The sequence below is a fragment of the Monodon monoceros genome, unplaced genomic scaffold (assembly GCF_005190385.1).
Source record: "Monodon monoceros isolate NGI ecotype Baffin Bay Population unplaced genomic scaffold, NGI_Narwhal_1 Super_Scaffold_8, whole genome shotgun sequence".
NCBI classification, from domain to species: Eukaryota; Metazoa; Chordata; class Mammalia; order Artiodactyla; family Monodontidae; genus Monodon; species Monodon monoceros.
Genome location: NW_021703785.1, coordinates 17,763,632 through 17,785,441, shown reverse-complemented (window position 1 = coordinate 17,785,441; position 21,810 = coordinate 17,763,632). Strand labels below are relative to the sequence as shown.

Genomic DNA, 21,810 nt, shown 5'->3' with positions numbered 1-21,810 from the left:
TATATATATATATATACACACACATACACACAATGGAATATTATCCAGCCATAAAAAGGAATGAAATTGAGCCATTTGCCTAGACGTGGATGGAGTTAGAGACTGTTATACAGAGAGTGAAGTAAGTCAGAAAGAGAAAAACGAATATTGTATAATATCTCTTATATGTGGAATCTAGAAAAATGGTACAGATGAAAACTTATTCGCAAAGCAGAGATAGAGACACAGATGTAGAGAACAAACTTATGGATACCAAGGGGGGGAGAAGGGGTGGGATGAATTGGGAGATTGGGATTGACATGTATACACTACTATGTATAAAATAGGTAACTAACGAGAACCTACTATATAGCACAGGGAACTCTACTCAGTGCTCTGTGGTGACCTAAATGGAAAGAAAATCCAAAACAAGAGGGGATATATGTATATGTCTAACTGATTCACTTTGCTGTACAGCAGAAACTAACACAACGTTGTAAAGCAACTATACTCCAATAAAAATTTTTTGAAAAATTAGTCCAACCTGCATATCTTGTAATCTGACCGTATCCCTAATCACTCCCACCTTCCCAAACCTATCACTAGTTCTGGCACCATCTCTGAAATCTGCAATTCTCACATTATGGTCATCATTTCCTACCACTGCAGTTCTCTTACTCTTGTATTTCTAATCCAAAAATTATTTTGTCTTCTGGAAATGTTCAACATGTTTACTCTCCTCTCCCATTTTCCCCCTTATTTCTCTCCTTGCCCAATCTACATTCTATGATCTAGCGCCTCCAGTGCATGTGAACACAATTCTAAGCAGCTATGGATAATTGCAGAAGTAAAGGCACTCCAAGTTCAGGTTATTTGTTTAAACTACATGTCTCCCTGGCACTCACACACTTTGAAAAATAACTCACTTGTTTTGAAATAGAGCTATTTAGGATCAAATTATCTGAAATGGGGTCTCTGCCATTAAACATGCAATCATGCTGTAAAAGCTACTGTCCTAAAACAAAACAAAATAAAACAGAACAAAAGAAAACAAAACATGTACTTGATTCCATGCCTTTCTAGGCTGTATCCCATAAATCTACTCGCCTTTGCTACAAAACTCCATGGAAGATTGGTGTATTTTCACAGTCTCTGCTTTCTTTCTTTTTTATCTCTTATTCTCCCCTCGAAGACTATGCATTCTACCACAATTCTCCATAAAAACCACACATTTCACAAATCACCAATGGTCTTTTTCTCATAAGATCCAGTGGTTAATTTCCATCAGTCACTTTGAACATATCTGATCACTTGTGCTTTAAAAAAAATACTTCATTTGTATTTTCCGATAGCCCACTCTCCTGGGATTCCTCCAACTTGTCTGGGAACTTCTCAGAGTCTCTTTCAACTTCTGTTTGGCTCCACCAGCAAATGTTGTCATGCCTCAGGAATCAGTCTTCAGCCGCCTCCTCCATCTTTACTCATCCCAAGTACATGCTGTTGACCGCCACATTTATACATCTTGCCCTTGATCTCACCCTTGAGTTTTCAGCTCATATAACTAATAGCCTATTGGGCAGCTCCTCTTGGACGAATAATAGTCTTAGAAAGCCAAACATATCCCAAAGAGTCTTTTCATTTTCTCCCCAAATCCATTCTTCTCTATCTCCATTTGCCCAGATGCTTCAGCCAAAAAGTACTAGAAGTCATTCTCGAATCCACTGGTTCTTCACTTGCTATGTTCAGTCTATCCTCAAGTCCTGCTGTCTCCACCGTCAACTCGATCTCAGTCCTCATAGACCATCCTCAGCAAAGGCAGCATCCCACCCTGAACCATACCCCAAACTTTACATCTGGATTCACTGTTTCCATCTTGTCTATTACTTTTTTACATCTCGCTCAGACTTCTGTCCAACCAACATCCAGTGTGATATTTTTAAAACAAAACAGACTGGATTATCATTAAGCTCCAAACTCTCTATTGACTTCAACACCCACGTACAATACAAACTCACCCTTTGGCAGACTATGTGGTATGTGAAACCATATCATCTGGCCAGCCTACCTCTGCTCTCTTTCTCTTTACTCCCCTCTACTATAATGTATTTTTCAATTGCAGCAGCCTCCCATTCTTCTCTTCCCAGGGCTATTTTAATTACTGTTCTCTCTATATATGAAGCTCTTCCCTGCCATCTCTCCATGGTTGCCTCTTTACCTCACTTCGGAGCATAATTCAAATACTACTTTTTGTGTGTGTGTGTGGTATGCGGGCCTCTCACTGTTGTGGCCTCTCCCGTTGCAGAGCACAGGCTCCAGACGCGCAGGCTCAGCGGCCATGGCCTACGGGTCCAGCCGCTCCGCGGCATGTGGGATCCTCCCGGACCGGGGCAAGAACCCGCGTCCCCTGCATGGGCAGGCGGACTCTCAACCACTGCGCCACCAGGGAAGCCCCAAATACTACTTTTTAAAGGTCTTTCTTGACCACCTAGTTGAAGCTGTCCATCCTCATTCTATCCCATCAGTCTGGCAAATATCCATTTTTAACTGAATAACATTCATCAAGACCCAAAAGTAATCTAATGACTTATTTTCAGTTTCCCCTGCTAGAATGTAAGCATCTTGGGAGAAAGTTTATCACTTTATTCCCAGCTCTTAGAATCATGCCCTACACACAATAGATGCTCAGTTTATTGTCATTGCAATCTGTAGCTAAATAAGGACTAAAATACACGTGTTTGACTTTCAGTCCTGGGAACTTTCTAAACTAATGTGCCCTTGTAAGTGGAAGGAAGGAAAAAAGGAAGAAAGGACGGAGGGAGGGAGGAAGTAAAGAAGGAAAGGAAAGAGAAAGGGGAAATAATTGACTATCATGGTCAATTTTCAGTCTCTTCCTCTTTCTGACTCCAAGACAGCTCGGTTAGGACAAATTAATCCACAATTCTGAGTTGGTTTTCCTTTTCTCATTTAACCAAATTGGTAGTGTACTCTCAGTCTAGTAGTTTTCCATAGAAGACTGGATTTTTGTAGAGATCTCATGTATCTAGGTATTTGTCGCTTTGGTCTACAAGTTGTATTTTTCTCTGCACGGCCTGAACTAAGTGATTTAAAATGTGTCCATACAATAAGTTTAATTAATGATTAAGAATAGGACTGAAGGGCTTCCCTGGTGGCGCAGTGGTTGAGAGTCCGCCTGCCCATGCAGGGGACACAGGTTCGTGCCCCGGTCCAGGAAGATCCCACATGCCGCGGAGCGGCTGGGCCCCTGAGCCATGGCCGCTGAGCCTGCGCGTCCGGAGCTTGTGTGCCGCAGTGGAAAAGTAGAAACGAGCGAAAAAAAAAAAAAAAAAAAAAAAAAAAAAAAAAAAAAAGAATAGGACTGAAACGCAGAAGCTCCCTCTGGTGGTTTAATTTGTAGGTGTACAAAAGTAGCAATGCAGCCTGGAGATCCTGCTCACAATGGGCCAAACAGAAGATCGTAGAAATATTGTTCTGCTTCTGTCCAGCCTCTTCCTCCTCCCTCTCCTCTTCCATCTTCTTCTTTTCTTAATTTCAACTATAAAATGAGTTTGGGTGGCAACTTTATGATGATACCTACAAAAATCCATATGGAGAAGCAACTTCTGGAAAATTAAAAGACTAACAGAAAGCAACCACCCAAGACCAGACATTCTGTGGCTCCAAGTAAATACTTTTAAAAGGGCCTTGTTTGCTCTTTGCTAACTATAGAATAAACATATCTCTAGCCCTTGCAAAGTGGAGACTGTAGGTGTTTTCGCCCTTCTTCAACTTTAACACCGTTTTGTTTGCTTTTTCCTGGGAACTGGGCACCTTGTACAAATTTAGAATTCTTATGGATAATATATTTAAAGGAAGTTCTTTGTAGAGCCTTAATAATTTATAACTTGCTATAAATATTCCTTGTTGCAATACTAAAATATACTAGTGGTTTAAAAGTGGTATTATAGTTATTATAACTTTTATATCTTTTCCATAGCTGGCTTCTGGAATTATTTGTACCTTGAACTTCTAAGTAACATGCATATTATCTGGATGATGGTGTTTCCATAGTTTTAGGGTGTGATGGTCCATAATCATGTATTTTTGTATTTCCATTAATACAAACTGGGCAAAAGTTTTTATAGTAATATACTATCACCATGCAATAATTCTAATCATCATGAAGTTAATTTTTTTCACCAAATGTAACTTCGGCTGGGAAAATATCTGGCTTACAAATGGAAATTGTCAGGAAAGTAGAATATATTTTATGAATAGCTCAAGCTCAGCTTTGCTGAAATTTATCTCTGCTTATATTATTAGTATCGTTTAATGTTGTTTCAAGGTTTATCAGTATTCATCCAGTGTACTTTTATACTTTCACTGAAGTATGTGTTGCATTATATTGAAAAATATACTAGGATCATGTTTTGGGTGGAATCTACCTGATTTAAAGGTTGAGTTCATAAATTATGTTATGTTATATGGGGGACACTATGATATGTTATCTATAGAATGAGAAGATGTATACCTCTTCAGTCAAAATACAATGACATAGGAAGGAAATTAATATATTTGATTATTTAAGGGAAAATTAAACAGGATATTACAGTCACTTAATTACATGTATCAAAACAGAATTAAACCACAATAAAGACTATTTGCGATGTTAGTAACAATTTGTACAACCATTAAAAGATATGTGATTTAATGAAGCCTGATTTTTGGCATTGTATTAGTCAGGGTCCTCCAGAGAAACAGAACTTATAAGATATATAGGATGAATATACATCAGAAGGTATTTATTTTGAGGAATTGATTGTCTCACATGATGTGGCAGCTGAGAATTTCCACAGTCTGCTGTCTGCAAGCTGGAGACTCTGGAAAGCTGGTAGTATAATCCAGTCTGAGTCCAAAGGCCTGAGAACCAGGGGAGCCGATGGTGTGAATCCCAGTCTGAGAGCAGAAGGAGGTGAGATGACACACCTGAGCAGTGAGGCTGGGGTTGGGTGGGGGAGGGGAGAATTCCTCCTTCCTCTGTCTTCCCTCAGTGGATTGGACGATGCCTCCTCATGTTGGCTAAGTGATCTACTTTACTGAATCCACTGATTCAAATGCTGATTTGATCTGTAAGCACCTTCATGGAAACAGTGTTGAATCTGGGCACCCTGTGGCCAGTCAAGGTGACACGTAAAATTAACCATCACAGGTATTCAATATGCAGTTATAATAACATCGTTAACACCAGTGTTTGTCAATTGCCTCCCAGGTGAAAAGCACTGAAGAAGATGACATTAAATGTTTGGTAACTTATAAAAGTTATTTGCAATACCAGAAATAACAGTTATTCACTAAAATTTTCATATGCAGTTCTATGTTTCATATGCAGTTTAAATGTGGATTAGAAAGGTTTTGATGTGAAGCGTGGATTTCAGGTGCAACTACAGATCAGTAGCAATATGAAAAGCATTTTCATACTGGAAACAAATCTAATTTTTTAAGAAAATATTGAGGATTCTTAAATCTGAGAACATGTAACATATGCTAAGTGTGACAGTTATAATGAAATCTGCCAATTTTGCTTTTCTTCCTTTTTTCTGAATTTTATTTTATTTTTTTATACAGCAGGTTCTTATTACTTACCTATTTTATACATATTATTGTATACATGTCAATCCCAACCTCCCAATTCATCCTGCCACGCCCCCCCACCACTTTCCCCCCCTTGGTGTCCATACGTTTGTTCTCTACATCTGTGTCTCTATTTCTGCCTTGCAGATTGGTTCATCTGCACCATTTTTCTACATTCCCCATATATGTGTTAATATATGATATTTGTTTTTCTCTTTCTGGCTTACTTCACTCTGTATGACAGTCTCTAGGTCCATCCACGTCTCTACAAATGACCCAATTTCGTTCCTTTTAATGGCTGAGTAATATTCCATTGTATATATGTACCACATCTTCTTTATCCATTCATCTGTCGATGGACATTTAGGTTGCTTCCATGACCTGGCTATTGTAAATAGTGCTGCAGTGAACATTGGGGCACATGTGTCTTTTTGAAGTATGGTTTTCTCTGGTTATATGCCCAGTAGTTGGATTGATGGGTCATATGGCAATTGTTTTTAGTTTTTTAAGGAACGTCCATGTTGTTCTCCATAGTGGCTGTATCAATTTTGCTTTTCTAATTGTTGAGCAGGTATTTGATCTCACCAAATAATTTCATTGTGGTCGTTTGTAGATCAGGAAGTTACTGACTATTCATTTTATGATGTTACCTGCCCTTCTGTAGAAGAGAGGAAACTGTTACATTACTGTCTCATAAAATTGGAATTTGGGGGTTGTGTATCATGGGAGGACTTCTTTTCATCAATCAGTTATCCTGGTTTTCCTCCTAAACCCAGGTGAGAAATCAAGTTGTCTAATATCCTTGTAGTTCCTCCCTTTCCCGACCCCTATTCATTCCTAGGAATCTTAAAGGGAAATAACTGAAATGTTTCCTCTCAGCCACTCCTACATACATAGGGGAGATGGGATTCTCTTGTCTACTCATATATCTAGATCATTTTCAATCCAGATTATTTATGTAGGACACTTAGGAACTAGGACTTATATAATGTGAATCCCACACAACAGATGAAGATAAATACCACTAATCATAAAGAAGAGACCATTGATTCTATAATAACTAGAAACTCATCCACTAACTAGATTCAGTCTTAGCAAAGTTACTGTCCTGCTTTGGGATTCAATTTTCTCAGCCTTAGGTTAAGGTTAGATATCTTCTCTTAGAGACTAATAGAGACTTCCAGCTCTATTAGTCTAAAGTCCTTCCTCCTTCCCTCCCTCCCTTCCTTCCCTCCTTTCTTCCTTGTTTTTTCCCCCTTTATCCCTTCCTTCTCCTCTTCCTCCTTTCCAGTTTCTCTTCTCTCTCTCTTTCTTTTGGGGAGTATATTATCTGAATTATCTTTCTCCTGCTTCGGAAAGATTTTCTTTCTGACCGTCTTTACATTCTATATATGTTTTGTAATTTCATCCATTTTCATGGCTTTAACTATTGGCTCTATGCAGGTAATTCTAATCATTAACTTGCTCTTTATTTCTAATCCACCATTTAGAAACATCTTTTCGAATGACCTCCAAATCCAAATTCTAAATTAGAATTCACCTCCTGCTCTGGGGAGCAGATGAGCCCAAACAGTAAACTTATTCTATGGTCTAACTTCCACATATTGGTTATTGGATCTTTATTCACCCTGCTTGCCAGATTCAGAACTGCTAACAGCTTTATTTCTTCTTCTTTTTTTAATCTCTTATAGTGAATCAACCAATAGCCAAATCCCATTCATTCTACTTATAAAAGAGCTTTCCCTTTCTCTTCTCAGATTTCGTGGGTTCTTATTAGGTTTATTCTAGGATTTTCTTGTTTTACCTATGGGACATGTCTCCTTGTCGGCCAGATCTTTCTAAAATGAGGCTCTGATAATGCTGTTCCTTTGCTTGAACCTTGTAATTAAGCCCCCTCCCAAACCCTTATGAACTTGCCCAACCTACTTTTCTAAGTTTGTTCTCATGGGAATAAAGCTAAAATCATGGATTTCATCTGCGTCTGGAAAAGTTAGCCTCATTATGATTTGTGGTAACAGATTTTACCCCTAACACCAGCCAGTTGTTTGGCAAACCATTTCCGAGAGTAATAGGGAGCTGGACAAGAGAAAATTAATGAACTCACATTTGTTGTTAAAACTAGAAAAGTTGCCAATAGTATGTTCCCTCCAAATAGTTTAAAAGTAGCTTTTAATATAATGGAGCACAGCACATTTGACCCAAAACCGTTCTGTTTCTTATTTTTGTCTGTTATTTATTATTATTGTTGTTGTTTTCCACCATGCTTGCAGAGTCATATCTTATGTAATTTATTTTAACCAGCTCTTATTTTAACACCAAGCATCCTAGATATGGCCTGGTTTGGTCACCTGTTGCATACACAGTGATGTAGAGTCCACCTTTGCCTCATCCTCTGAAACAGATTGCTTAATAAACACTCACACCATCTCCACATTCACTGCTTTTCAAGTTATAGTATTTTAAACATTTTTGCTTTTCAATTTCATTATTATTAATAAACATTTTAAAAGATCATTGCAAACTAAATGGAAGCTCTGCTGATGGATGTCAAATGAAAATGAACAGTTTTAAGTTGTTTCTTACAAAGCTTTTAGGGGTTATTAGCTAAAAGCTTTGAATATTTGAAGATTTAAATAAGACTGAGTGAACAGACAGAGGGATGCTGTAAACAGAAGTTTACACTTTGTATGTAGTGCCACGATTACAGTGAGAATGGAGAAAGTCAGCTAAGTGAAAAGGAGTTGTTGAAACAAATACTTGAGCAGAGTGGGAGAAGCGATATGGGTTAGGAGCAACTAAGAGAGTTATTTCAAGGTGAGATGGGAATTTGAAAATCACTGAGAAGCCAGACATGGAACTTAAAGCAGACACAGGTAAGCATTAGGGAGGAAAACTATTTTTTTCCAAGACACGTCAGACTGATTGCAGGGGAGAATGGTAGAGACCAGGGTGGAGGGAGAATAAGGAGGAAATTGCAGTATAAGTCAAAGATGAAAAATTGTCAAAGTAAGTGAGAGGGATTTTTTCAATAGCAAGAAGGTGCTAGTATTGAAATGGTCCACCCCAATCGGCTTACTCAGGGAAGCTAAGGTGACAGGCTAATGTGCTGGTAACAGATCGTTTTCCATTCCCTTTCAATAAAGCGTGAAGTGGAGCTCCCTGATAGCAAGTCAACACATATAAAGGCTCTGAAATTTATTTGTATGTATTGGAATCTGCTCTATATGCTTGTACCTTTGGATACAGTTAAAGATGACTTATTAGTCTATGGCTTGTACATTTTCTTTTATCCTTGTAAAAAAAATTGCAAAGATGATAATGGGAATAAAAATAACGTGAGGCTGGTACTTTCAGCTATCTTTCTGCCTTCCTAGGAAATATGTGCAATAGCAGATATGGTCTTAGGTCCAAGATGGGATCGACAGGGTGAGATAAGATTTCCCTTGTCTGGCAACTGCAAACTGGTTTTATTTTCTCAAGTTTAAAGGATGAGAAAACTGAGATTTGTAGAAGTTCTGTAACTTGTCTACAGCTCTGTGGCTCATAACATGGGATCATAATTGCCATTCCTTTCCCTTTTACTCTTCTCCTTTATTTCAAAATCTCCTGTAGTGTCGCCAGTGTTACTCTTGACATTCCCACCATCAACTTATACCATCTTCCCTTGGTTCTTGCTACTAGGAGTTGTTGACAGTGAAGATACTTTCCACCTTTGTAATGAATATTTTAGCATCTTGTTAATATATTTACACTCCATCACTTTTTCCGCTTCAGTGATTGGAAATTCACTCTGAGCTTTTTAATACCTTGACCTTACACATCCCTAACTTCTCACTTTCAGAAATTTGCTGAGTTCTGTTGATTTTTTTTCAAAACAAACCTTACTTTTTCAGAGCAGTTTTAGGTTTACATCAAAATCGAGGGGACGGTATCAAGATTTCCCACATTGCCCCTGCCCCAGCACGTGCAGAGCCTCTCCCGTTATCAGTATCCTCCACCACAGTGATGATACATTGGCTACAATTGATGAACCGGCACTGACACATCATTATCGCCCCAAATCCACAGTTTAGAGTTCATTCTTGGTGTTGTACATTTTACGGGTTTGGACAAATATATAGTGACATGAATCTACCATTAGAGTATCATACAGAGTAGTTTTCATTGCCCTAAAAATCCTCTCTGTGTTCTCCATTCATCCCCCCACCCATACCCACCCCATTGAATTTTTACTGACTCCATAGTTTTGCCTTTTCCAGAATGTCATATAGTTGGAATCATACAGAATGAAGCCTTTTCAGTGTGACTTCTTTCACTTAGTAATGGGCATTTAAGTTTTCTTTATGTCTATTCACAGTTTGATAGTTTGTTTCCTTTTAGCACTGGATAATGTTCTGTTGTCTTGATGGACCACAATTTATTTATCCATTTACCTACTGAAGGACAGCTTGGTTGCTTCCAAGTTTTGGCAATCATAAATAAAGCTGCTATAAACATCTGTGTGCAGGTTTTTGTGTGGACATACATTTTTAACTCCTTTAGGTAAATACCAAGGAGTGTGATTGCTGGATCATATGATAAAAGTGTTTTTGGTTTTTTTTTTTTTTTTTGATTTTGTAAGAAGCTGCCAAACTGTCTTCCAAAGGGGCTGTACTCTTTTGCATTCCCAACAGCAATGAATGAGAGTTTCTGTTTATCCACATCCTCGTCAGCACTTGGTGTTGTCAGTGTTCTGGATTTAGCCCTGCTGATTCTTCTTCTCTTCTCTCTGTACATGATTCATGAATCCTTCTCTTCATGGACACTGTCACTACTGTACTTCAGAATAAAATTCTCTTTCCTGAGAACTTCAGGATCTGTTAACAGTTTACCTCCCTTTAATGGGTCTCTCTCTCTAGTCCAACTTCTACAGGGCTGTCAGGTCCATTGCTAAATATCAGCTCTGGAATTTTGCTTTTCCATTCAACAGCCATCAGAGGTTTTGTCTAATAAATAAAACTTCTTAGCTTATCATTTTAAACCCTCCAAGATCTGACTCCAGCCTACTCTTCAAACATAATTTCCTTTTACTACTACCCTTCATGTTCCCTTCTTTCCAGGCAAACCAAATTTTTATCCATTTTTGATGTCAGCCTGATTTTTCTTGCACTTACATCTCTCAAGATTTTCCCTCTGCCTTCCACCATTATTCTTTGTTCAGAAAACATTATATATCCAATCAGTCTCCAAGCTACTATCTCTCCCTCCTGTCTACGTCTATATCGTCTGCTTCTTTCACCACTTCTTCTGCTGACTTTGGGCCCCAGCATTTCTCTAGTGTTCTACTGGAGGACCTTTCATCTCCCTCCCTGGAAACTGCTGTTATGAAGATTTTTCTCTTGTGGAAATCGTTAAGCAACCATTTTCCACCGTGGAAGCTTTTGCCTGCTTTCCATTTGCTTAGGCAAGTTCTTTAGCTTGATATCCAAGACATATTAAGGCATTTTTAAAGAATTGAGATATAATTGATCTATGACATTATATTAGTTTCAGGTGTACAACATAATGATTAGATGTTTGTATATATTGTGAAATGATTACCACAATGTCTGGTTAACATCCATCACCATATATATCATGGCATTTTTTATGTCTTACCTTTTGCTATACTGCTTTCTTTCACTATGTACATTTTGTTCTGTGAAACATGTTAAGTTGTTTACACCTCTTTGCCTTTCTACTCTCTCCTGGAAATTTCCTGCTTTGTCTACCTGACAAACCCCTAGTTTATCTTTTAATCTGCCATTTAGACATTACGTACTGAAGCTCATCCCTAAGCACCCCAAACAGAGTTAATCTGTTCATTTTCTACGTTACAGTGTTACTTCTTTTTCTTTTTTTATTGAAGTAGAGTTGACTTATTATATTCGTTTCAGGTGTACAATATAATGATTCAATATTTTTATAGATTATACACCATGAAAAGTTATTATAATATTATCGACCATATTCCCTGTGCTCTACATTACATCCCTGTGACCTATATTTTATAACTGATAGTTTGTACCTCTGAATCCCCTCCATCTAATCTGCCCATTCCCCCCCACCACCTGCCTCCCCTTTGGCAGCCACTAGCTTGTTCTCTATATCTGAGTCTGTTCCTATTTAGTTATATTTGTTTATTTGTTTTTTCTTATATTTCACATATAAGTGAAAACATAGTATTTGTCTTTCTCTGTCTGACTTATTTCACTTAGCATAATACCCTCCAGGTCCATCCATGTTGTTGCAAGTGGCAAGATTTCATTCTTTTTTTAATGGCTGTATAATATTCCATTGTATATACAGTTGATCCTTGAACAATGTGGGCTTGAACAGGTACACTTATATGTGGATTTTTTTCTTTGATAAATATGTACTACAGTACCACACTGTCTGCAGTTGGTTGAATTCATGGATGTGGATCTGTGGATACATAGAGTGGACTATAAAGTTATATGTGGATTTTTGACTGTATGGGGTTGGTGCCCCTAACTCCCACATTGTTCAAGGGTCAATTCTATTTACCCTATCTTATTTAGCCATTCATCAGTTGATGGACACTTATTTAGGTTGCTTCCATGTCTTAGCAATTGTAAATATTTGTGTATTTAATAATCTTGATTCTTCTAATCCATGAACACACAATATCTTTCCATTTATTTGTGTTGTCTTCAATTTCTTTCATCAATGTCTTATAGTTTTCAGAGTACAGGTGGTTCACCTTTTTGGTTAAATTTTTTCCTGGGTATTTTATTCTTTTTAATGCCATTGTAAGTGGAATTTTTTTAACTGATTTCTCTTTATGATAGTTCATTATAAGTGTATAGGAATACAACAAATTTCTGTATATTTATTTTATATCCTGTGACTTTACTGAATTCATTTATTAGTTCTGGTAGTTTTCTGGTGGAGTCTTTAGGGTTTGCTATATATATTATCATGTCATCTGCAAATAGTGATAGTTTTACTTCTTCTCTTCCAATTTGAATGCCTTTTATTTCTTTTTGTTGTCTGATTGCTGTCACTAGGACTTCCAATATTTTGTTAAATAAAAGTGAGAAGAGTGAGAATCCTGGTCTTGTTGCTGACCTTAGAGGAAAAGATTTTAGCTTTTCACTGTTGAGTATGATGTTAGCTGTGTGTTTCTCATAAATGGCCTTTATTATTTTGAAGCTTGTTCCCTGTATACCAACTTTGTTGACTGTTTTTATAATGAATGGATGTTGAATTTTGTCAAATGCTTTTTCTGTATCTGTTGAGATGATCATGTGATTTTTTATCCTTCCTTTTGTTAATATGGTGTATCACATTAATTGATTTGTGGATATTGAACCATCCTTGCATCCTGCAATAAATCCCACTTGATCATGATCTATGATCCTTTTATATTGTTGAATTCAGTTTGTTAATATTTTTTGAGGATTTTTGCCCCCATGTTTATCAGGGATATTAGCCTGTAATTTTCTTTTTTTGTATTACCTCTGGCCGGTCTTGGTATCAGGGTAATGCTGACCTTATAGAATGAGTTTGGATGTATTCCTTCCTCTTTAGCTTTTCAGAATAATTTGAGAAGAATAGGTATTAACTCTTCTTTAAATGCTTAGTAGAATTCCCCTATGAAGCTATCTGGTTCTGGACTTTTGTTTGCTGGAAGTTTTTTGATTGCTGATTTAATTTAATTACTATTACTGGGTCTGTACAGATTTTCTGTTTCTTCCAGATTCAGTCTTGGAAGACTGTATGTATCTAGGAATTTATCCATTTCTTCTACATTGTCCAAATTTTGGCTTATAATTGTTTGTAGTATTCTCTTATGATTGTATGTATTCCTGGGATGTCAGTTGTAACTTCTTCATTTCTAATTTTATTTATTTGGGCGCGCTCTCCTTTTTTTTTTTTTTTTTAATGAGTCCAGCTAAGGGTTTATCAAGTTCATTTATATTTTCAAAAAAACAGCTCTTAGCTTCATTGATCTTTTCTTCCTCTTTTTTTTTGTTCTCTATTTCATTTATTTCTACTCTGATCTTTACTATTTCCTTCCTTCTACTATCTTTGGTCTTTGTTTGTTCTTCTTTCACTAGTGCTTTTAGGTGTCAAGTTAGATTGCTCCTTTGACATTTTTCTTGTTTCCTGAGATAGGCTTGTATCATTATAAATCCCTCTTAGGACTGCTTTTGCCACATCCCATGGATTTTGGAAAGTTGTGTCTTTATTTTAATTAGTATCAAGGTATTTTTTGATTTCTTCATTGACACATTGGTTTTATAGTAGCATGTTGTTTACTCTCCATGTGTTGGTGTTTTCTCCAGTTTTCTCCCTGTAACTGATATCTAGTTTCATATCTTTGTGGTCAGAAAAGATGCTTGATATGATTTCAGTCTTCTTCAATTAATTGAGACTTGTTTTGTGGCCTAGTATGTGATCTATCCTGGGGAATGTTCCATATGCACTCGAAAAGAATATGTATTCTGCTGTTTTGGGATGGAATGTCCTGTAGATATCTGTTAAGTCCATCGAGTCTAATGTGTCATTTAAGGGCAATGTTTCTGTACTGATTTTCTGTCCAGATTATATGTCCATTGCTGCAGGTAGGGTATTAAAGTCCCCTACTTTTGTATCACTGTCATTTTCTCCCTTTATGTTTGTTAATATTTTCTTTATGTATATAGGTATGCCTATGTTAGGTTCATACATGTTTAAGAATTCTTCTTGGATTGACTCTTTCATCATTATGTAATGTCCTATTTTGTCTTTTGCTCTAGACTTTGTTTTCAAGTCTGTTTTGTCTAATATGGGTATTGCTACCAAAGCTTTCTTTTTGTTTCCGTTTGCGTGGAATACCTTTTTCCATCCTCTCACTTTCAGTCCGTGTGTGTCTTCAGCATTGAAGTGAATATCTTGTAAGTAGTATATGGATGGGTCTTGTTATTTTTATTCATTTAACCGCCTTATGTCTTTTGATTAGGGCATTTAGTCCATTTATATTTAAAGTGATTATTATAGGTATGTACTTATTGCCATTTTGTTCATTCTTTTCTGGAGGTATTTGTAGTTCTTCTCTGTTCTTTTCTTCTTTTAGTCTCTGCCCTTGTGGTTTGATGATTTTCTTTAGTATTACTTTTGGGTTCCTTTGTTTTTTTGTGTATCTATTGTAGGTTTTTGGTTTTTGGTTACCATGAGGTTCATATATATAAATATATATATTTTATATATATAAGATTTGTTTTACATTTTCAAATTCTTTGTTAAAATTCTCACTGTGTTCCTATACACTTCTCCTGAGTTCAGTGAGCTTTTTTAGGACTGGTACTTCGGACATTCTATCAAGTAAATTACTTATCTCCATTTCATTAAAGTTTGCTTTCTGTTGTTTGTCTCTATAAATTAGATGAAGCAATTACCTCTCCTGCTCTTGAAGGTATGTCCTTGTCTGGGAGTATCCCTATGCTGACTGTGTGTGCCCAGTGGCTTTGGCAGGAGGACTGGAGCCGAAGTGAGCATGGGCCAGGGCCTTTCCCAGCGTTCTCTGGGGCTGTCACATTGGCAGGGTGGGCTGGAGCCTGGTGTGGGCCAGGCCTTTTCTTAAGGTGCATGTGCGTTTTGATGTTTGGGGGGATTGTTTTTTCTTTCCTTCTAAATTGTCAGCTCTTTTGGGGTAAATTCAGTTTCTAATCTTTTATGTCCTATAGCATCTAATACATGTTCTTTGCAAATATTGGAACAAAATAATTATGGTTTAAATAAATGAGTTGATGCGTAATTCCTGTAATGCTCATTCATGGAAAATTTAAAAAACTTTAGAACTTTAAGGGAACTTTGGAATAATTTTTTCTAAGTTCTTCATTTTACATATAAGAGAATCAAGTTTTAAAAAGTTCTGCCACTGTTTTCAAGATCTCAGCAATTAAGAAGGAAAAATTAGGACAGGAACCAAAGTCTCCTGATTCTCAGGCAATGCTTTTATGTATTTTTAATTATATGACTATGCCTTTTTAAATGTATAAATTATCTTGTGAATCTTTTTTGATGCTTTACATGGTAATGTGTCCAATTAATTCCTTAATTTTCAATGATAATTACATATGAAGATCTTTACTAGATAAGTAGTATTAAAAAATAAAATTTTCAATTCTATAAATAATTTTTAAAAAAGAGACCATAAATAACACCCTTGAAATCAAACCAGATTGAGGAAAAAGATATACAACTATTACAAAATGAGATCTTATATAAAAATATTTATTGCCATTTCTAAGAAAGCATTTTAAGAAGAAAACTACCCTTAGAACTCATATAGAAATGGACCACATATTCAATAGCAAATTGTTTTATTAAAAAAAATTAGTACAAGTAAGTAATTAGTCATACATATGGTTATAAACCATAAATAATATCTACTTTGATTAGTTTTATTTATACAAGCAGGCTAGTTTATTAATGTAGTTCTCTGATTTTGCATATATGTTTTTATTCGTGTATTTTGCACTTGCATACATGCAAACTGTATAAATGTGTATAGCATCAATTTATTATGGCTGCCGTTTTATACAGATAATTTTATTCCCTTTATTTTAAAAATTAACAAACATTGTATGTCTTAAAGGTTATTAGTGTGCTATAAATAAGAATATGTTATTGTTTTGGACTCTAGTGAACATTACATTCTCAGAAAGGCTGGAGCATGCTTTCTAACTGTCTTTAATATTTTCTATTTAAAAGGTAAATAAGATTTGTGGCCGTCCAATCAGAACACCCACACAAAGCCCCCGTTGTTCTTTTGATGGGAGCAAAGAGAAGCATGGAATGAAGATCTTTATAAGAAATGGGGAAGAGACACTTGCCAACAGAAGAAAGTAAGACATTTGTTTTACAACCAGAAAGAGAAAAGAAAGTAAGCTATTAATTTTACAACAGAATAGAATGTATTCTATTCTGCAGGGGTTGAATTAAGAATTAAGTAGAACAAAATACACTATTGAAGAAACAAAAGATCAACATTAATTACCTTTAAAATTCAGTGCTTCCTCCTATTCTGTTAATTAGGAAGATAAGTTCAACTCAGGAGACCAAAAAACCTTTCTGTGATAAGGGAACATTTTTTATGACACAATATGGCAGGCCTTACATACATATGATCATTGTGCACTTCAAATGTGGCTAGTGTTCAATGTTGTACAGCAATCTGTAACACTCAGTCATCTTGCTTAACTGAAACTGTGCCCCTTGAAGAGTAACTCCCCATTTCCCCTTCCCTGTAGTCAACAATATTGCATTGTACACTTCAGAATTTATTAAGAGGGTAGATCTCATGGTAAGTGTTCTTACCACAATAAAATAAAAATTCTTTAAATGTAGCTAGTGTGACTGAGGATTGAATTTTTAACGTTACATAATTTTAATTAGTTTTAGTCAAAATTTTACATGTAGCTAATAGCTACTATATTGGACAGAATGCAACACAGAGAGAGTATTCATGTAAATGATGTGATAAGTATTACTGAATGTTAAGTACCTGTTAAAAAATGTAAAGTGTCCATACCTTTTACCTGGAATGCTGAAAATTACAATCTTTCGATTCAAAATGATAAGCATTAACTCACATTTCTACCACTGTGCCCGTGATTAATTATTAAATTAATTGTTAAAGCCTTCATTAGTGTCCGGTTGCTTGAGAATTGGTGATTAAACTAAAAACTTTTTAATACTGGAGGAAACTATTATTTATTTATTTTGGTATTCAGTTGACCAGTACAATGGCAAATACTAGATTCTCAGTAGGTATTTTTGAATTGACCTAAAATTCAGAATTCTGTGTTTATTAATTCAAATAATTATTTCTAAAAATACCTTATGGAGAATTCAGTATTTTACATACTTTACTCTCCATAATGTAAAATCTGTTTCCTTTTGAGATAGTGCTCTTAATTGCCCCATTCTCTCCTCAGTTGGGTTATTAGCACAGGGTAAAGAACTGAGCTATTACTGGCTATGTGCTACAGCTGAAAACAATTAGCACATTGTTTGCAAGTAAAATAGCTTTGTTTTTATGTTTTTTTCAATTTAAACATCTATAGTGATCAGTAGTTATTTCTTGCATTTGAGAAATCAGTATGCCTTGGCTATGGTGGTTCTTATAATAAAACCCAGCTAAGGAAGATATTACGTTCCTAAAGATCATGTCAGTTTCACCACCAAAACAACCTAGTTGCTGGAAAAGCAAAACAAAACCCGGTACTTAACATGATTTATTCCCTTGCAAAACTAAGACCATGCAGGTGAAATGTTACAGAATGGCTCAGGAGCAATGAGGGGCTTATCTGAGTGGAAAGTTTTATAAGTGTCTATCCTGGCCATTGAATAGACCTCCATGTCACCAATCTTGCAAATTCATTATTTCTATGCCCTTGACTGGTCAGCCGCCATTAACCATTTCCCATGAATCAGGGTAGGCTCATCACTGGCCAATCTCTTGCCACGTAAGGTGAACAACCAGAGGTCCTGCACTTGAGCCAGCTTAAGCATTTCACTTTTACACATTTTTTATTGCCATTCCTGAATGGAACTTAATTTCTGTGGCAGTATATTTCCTCTTGATGCCTATATATTGTGCAGACCTATCCATAAAGTAGACCTGAATTTTATCTATCCTTTCCTGTCGTAAAGTAGACTTTGTCATCCAAGCAGTGCAGAAGGCTGCAAGTAAGAGTTTATTTGGGCTATTAGGAATTGCAATTCAGGAGAGAGATTTGGGTGAAACTAAAAGGGTGTTGGAGCAGAGGCAAGAGTCAGGGGCTTATAAAGATAAAAGCTACAGTGTTGTTAAAGTTGTCTGGCAAGAATTATGATTGACTCTGATACAAGAAAGGAAATATTTATTCTTAAGTATTCTTAAGGGCTATTTTAGGGTAAGGGTTCAATAAGTAGATAGGCTGTCACGAGTTATTTGTGGTAAGTATCCGATAAGTATCATTGGGCAGGTGTTCTGAGTGCCTGCATTAAGACAGTAAGTGGTCAAAGGTCAGATTCCATCCAGGTCCAGATGTACATAAGTCACACTTCCTCAGTGGACTCCCAGCTCCGTTTTAGAAAGCTCTCTTAGCAATACTATTTTGATTTTCCTTTTATAACCTGAATTTTATTTATCCTTCATCAACTTATCTTTCCCCATGAGGTCATAAATTTTGATTTAAGTAGGTGGGGCAATGTAGCAGGAATAGGTGCTTAGTGAGTCTGGGCTAATTTCCATGCATCTTACTTGTCCTTTTCCCACTTGCTTGAGCCTGATTTCCAGTCGATCACGTCCACTTGATGTTATATTGCTTCTATACAAGCCCGATCTTATAGCCTGGCAGGTCAGATAGTACTTATTTCCTCATGAGCATCTCAGGTTGCAGAATCATTTGCTGGTTTATGGTCAAGTGTGCAGGTTCTGCCAGAGGCAAGTCGTAAACCAACCAGCTGACTGACCTACTGAATGACAGATGGACCAACCAACCAAACAAACAAAAATAGTGTTCAGTAAAAAAATAAATGACTTTACTCTAAAACCCTTGGTGTCTATACTGTGATTCTTCTTATGGGGCTTTCTGGAGTCTCTGCAGAGCATCTTTATTTGCCACCAGTACTTCAGTCACCATTGCATAGATGAACTGGGTCATCTGGACTGAATGTCAGAGTACCTTGGTGCGTGCTACTTCATAAATGGGTTGTAGCAACACAGTATGTGGTAATATGTGTGTAATATGTTTTCTCTAAGATGCAAAGGGATCCCAAAAGCTCTGTGCTTCTTCCTGTGCTTTAGGTCATCTTAAGTGGTGAAATTTGTCTTTTGCATGAGAAGAATATCCCAATCAGATTCAGACTACTAGACATTTAGAAACCCTGCTGAATTGTCAAGCACTCAAAACGTCAATATTTTTCCCCACCAGAATCATTCAGACTAAGTTATCTAGCATAATGTGATCAATATTTGATTATCAGCATGGTGTCCTGTAGGATGTCTAGATGATCATGGCTCCTGTCTATCATGGAGTGGGAGAATTGCCTTGAGGTCTAACAGTGAAGGGGTTCTTGCCAGCTGAAAGTGAAACGTTTCTAATTGTCCTTACTAATTGGTAAAGAGAGAAAAGCATTTGTCAAGTCATTAGCTGCATAGCAGGTGGCAGGGCATGTATTGATTTGCTCTAGCAGACAGCACATACAAAGGAGTATGTAATTGGAGTCACCCTCTGACTCAGGTTATGATCATCCAACCATTATCTGTGTCCACCCCCTGTGCATAGACCAGCCAAACAAGTGAGGCCAATGGTGAAGTGTTAAGATCACCACCACTACAACTTTCATGTTGATGATGACGCTAAACTCAGCAATTCCCAGGGATATTGTGATAGTGTGATTTATAGTAAGAAATATGTATTTGTTCTTTGACACCATTCGTGGCGTAGACTCCTAAAACGCTTGGATTTTCCTAAGTGATGAGAGAAGAACGGTGTCTTTCATTATGTTAATGAGGTGACTTTTGGGTCCCACCTAAGGATGGGGCTGGCTGCCTGGAGAGCCAAACATGTGATTAAAAGGCTGGAACTTTCAGTCCCACCTCCTAATCTCCAGTGAGGGGCGAGGGGCCACAGGTTGACTCAATCGACAGTGGCCATGAGTTAATCAATCCCACCTGTGTAATGAAGCCTCCATAAAACCCCGGATGGTTTGTGGAGCGTCCGGGTTGCTGAGCGTGTGGAGGTGCAGGGCGATTGGCGTGCCTGGAGAGGGCATGGAAGCTGTGTGCTCCATCCTCCAGTGCCTTGCCCTGCGCAGCTCTTCCATCTGGCTGTTCCGGAGTTATATCCTTTTACAATAAACTGTTGACCTAGTAAGTAAAACATTTCTCTGGGTTCTGTGAGCCGCTCTAGCAAATTAGTCAAACTCGAGGGGGGAGTGGGTAGTGGGAACGTGTGATTTATAGCCAACTGGTCAGAAGTACAAGTAACAACCTGGACTTGAGACTGGCACCTGAAGTGTGTGTGTGTGTTGGAGGGGGTGGGACACAGTCTCGTAGGATTACCTGTGGAATTAACCTGTGGAATCTGATGCTCTCTCTGGGTGGAAAGTGTCAGAATTGAATTGGATTTTTAGATACGCTGCTGCTGTGGGAAATTTGCCTTTTGTTGGTATGGGGACCCTCACTCCTCTCCACATACTGGAATTGGTACCAGAACTATTTTTTGTACAAGAGGTAGTTTTAGGAATTTCAGTTTGGCCCCCATTCCATGCGTTGAGGAACCATTGTGGGGATTGTGCAAGGGATGTGTATGTCTCTTCCAAAGACATATTGAGAAGTGTGAAACAGACACACTTCTGTGGATTCATTGGGCCCAGTGTGAGACAGACTGAGCCTAAAATTTCATTTTCATTTTGTAACCGAAAGTGGGGTCCGGCTGCTCGCCACTCAAAAGTCAATAAAGAGGCAAGGTTGGGGCTTCCCTGGTGGTGCAGTGGTTGAGAGTCTGCCTGCTGATTCAGGGGACACGGGTTCGTGCCCCGGTCCGGGAAGATCCCACATGCCACGGAGAGGCTGGGTCCGTGAGCCACGGCCGCTGAGCCTTCGCGTCCGGAGCCTGTGCTCCACAACTGGAGAGGCCACAGCTGTGAGAGGCCCGCGTACCGAAAGAAAAAAAAAAAAGAGGCAAGGTTGGTGGAAAGGAAAGCTTGCTTTATTTCAGATGCTGGCAATGGGGGGGAGGGCAGAATCCTGTCCAAAGGCCGACTGGCCCCCCCCGCACTGACAATCAGTGGGCAAGAGCTTTTGTAGATGGAGGGAGGGGGCTACATGCAGAAACAGCACAGTCAGCTCTGACAGTCATCTTGAAATTGGTCATGTGGTGGTCTGACCAGCGTCATCTTGATTGTTTTAAGTACCGTTAATCTTCAGTTCCAGGGTCGGTTTGTTCCCATTTCTTTGAGGCCAGTTCTCGGAATGATGGCAGCTTATGTCATGGCTACAGCCTGGTCATCATGTAGTTCACCTCTTCCACCTGGTGAGGGTATCAATATCTACAAAACAGCTCACAGGATACCGCTCAGAATATGATCTATAGCCCATGAAAAGGAACTAAAGGTCCTTAACTATGCTTAGTGACTAAACTATACTATTTAGTCTTGTTGGACTGTTTTCCTTTGTTTCTA

The 21,810-nt window shown here is 37.7% G+C and overlaps 1 protein-coding gene across 1 annotated transcript in view; it reads left to right on the top strand.

The window, feature by feature from the left end:
- Positions 1-21,810, top strand: part of GPC5 (glypican 5) — a 1,347,921-nt gene that overhangs the window by 255,373 nt on the left and 1,070,738 nt on the right. The window contains exon 4 of the mRNA XM_029210190.1: positions 16,348-16,481. Within this exon, the coding sequence (XP_029066023.1) occupies positions 16,348-16,481 (134 nt within the window). The remainder of the gene's footprint in view (positions 1-16,347; positions 16,482-21,810) is intronic.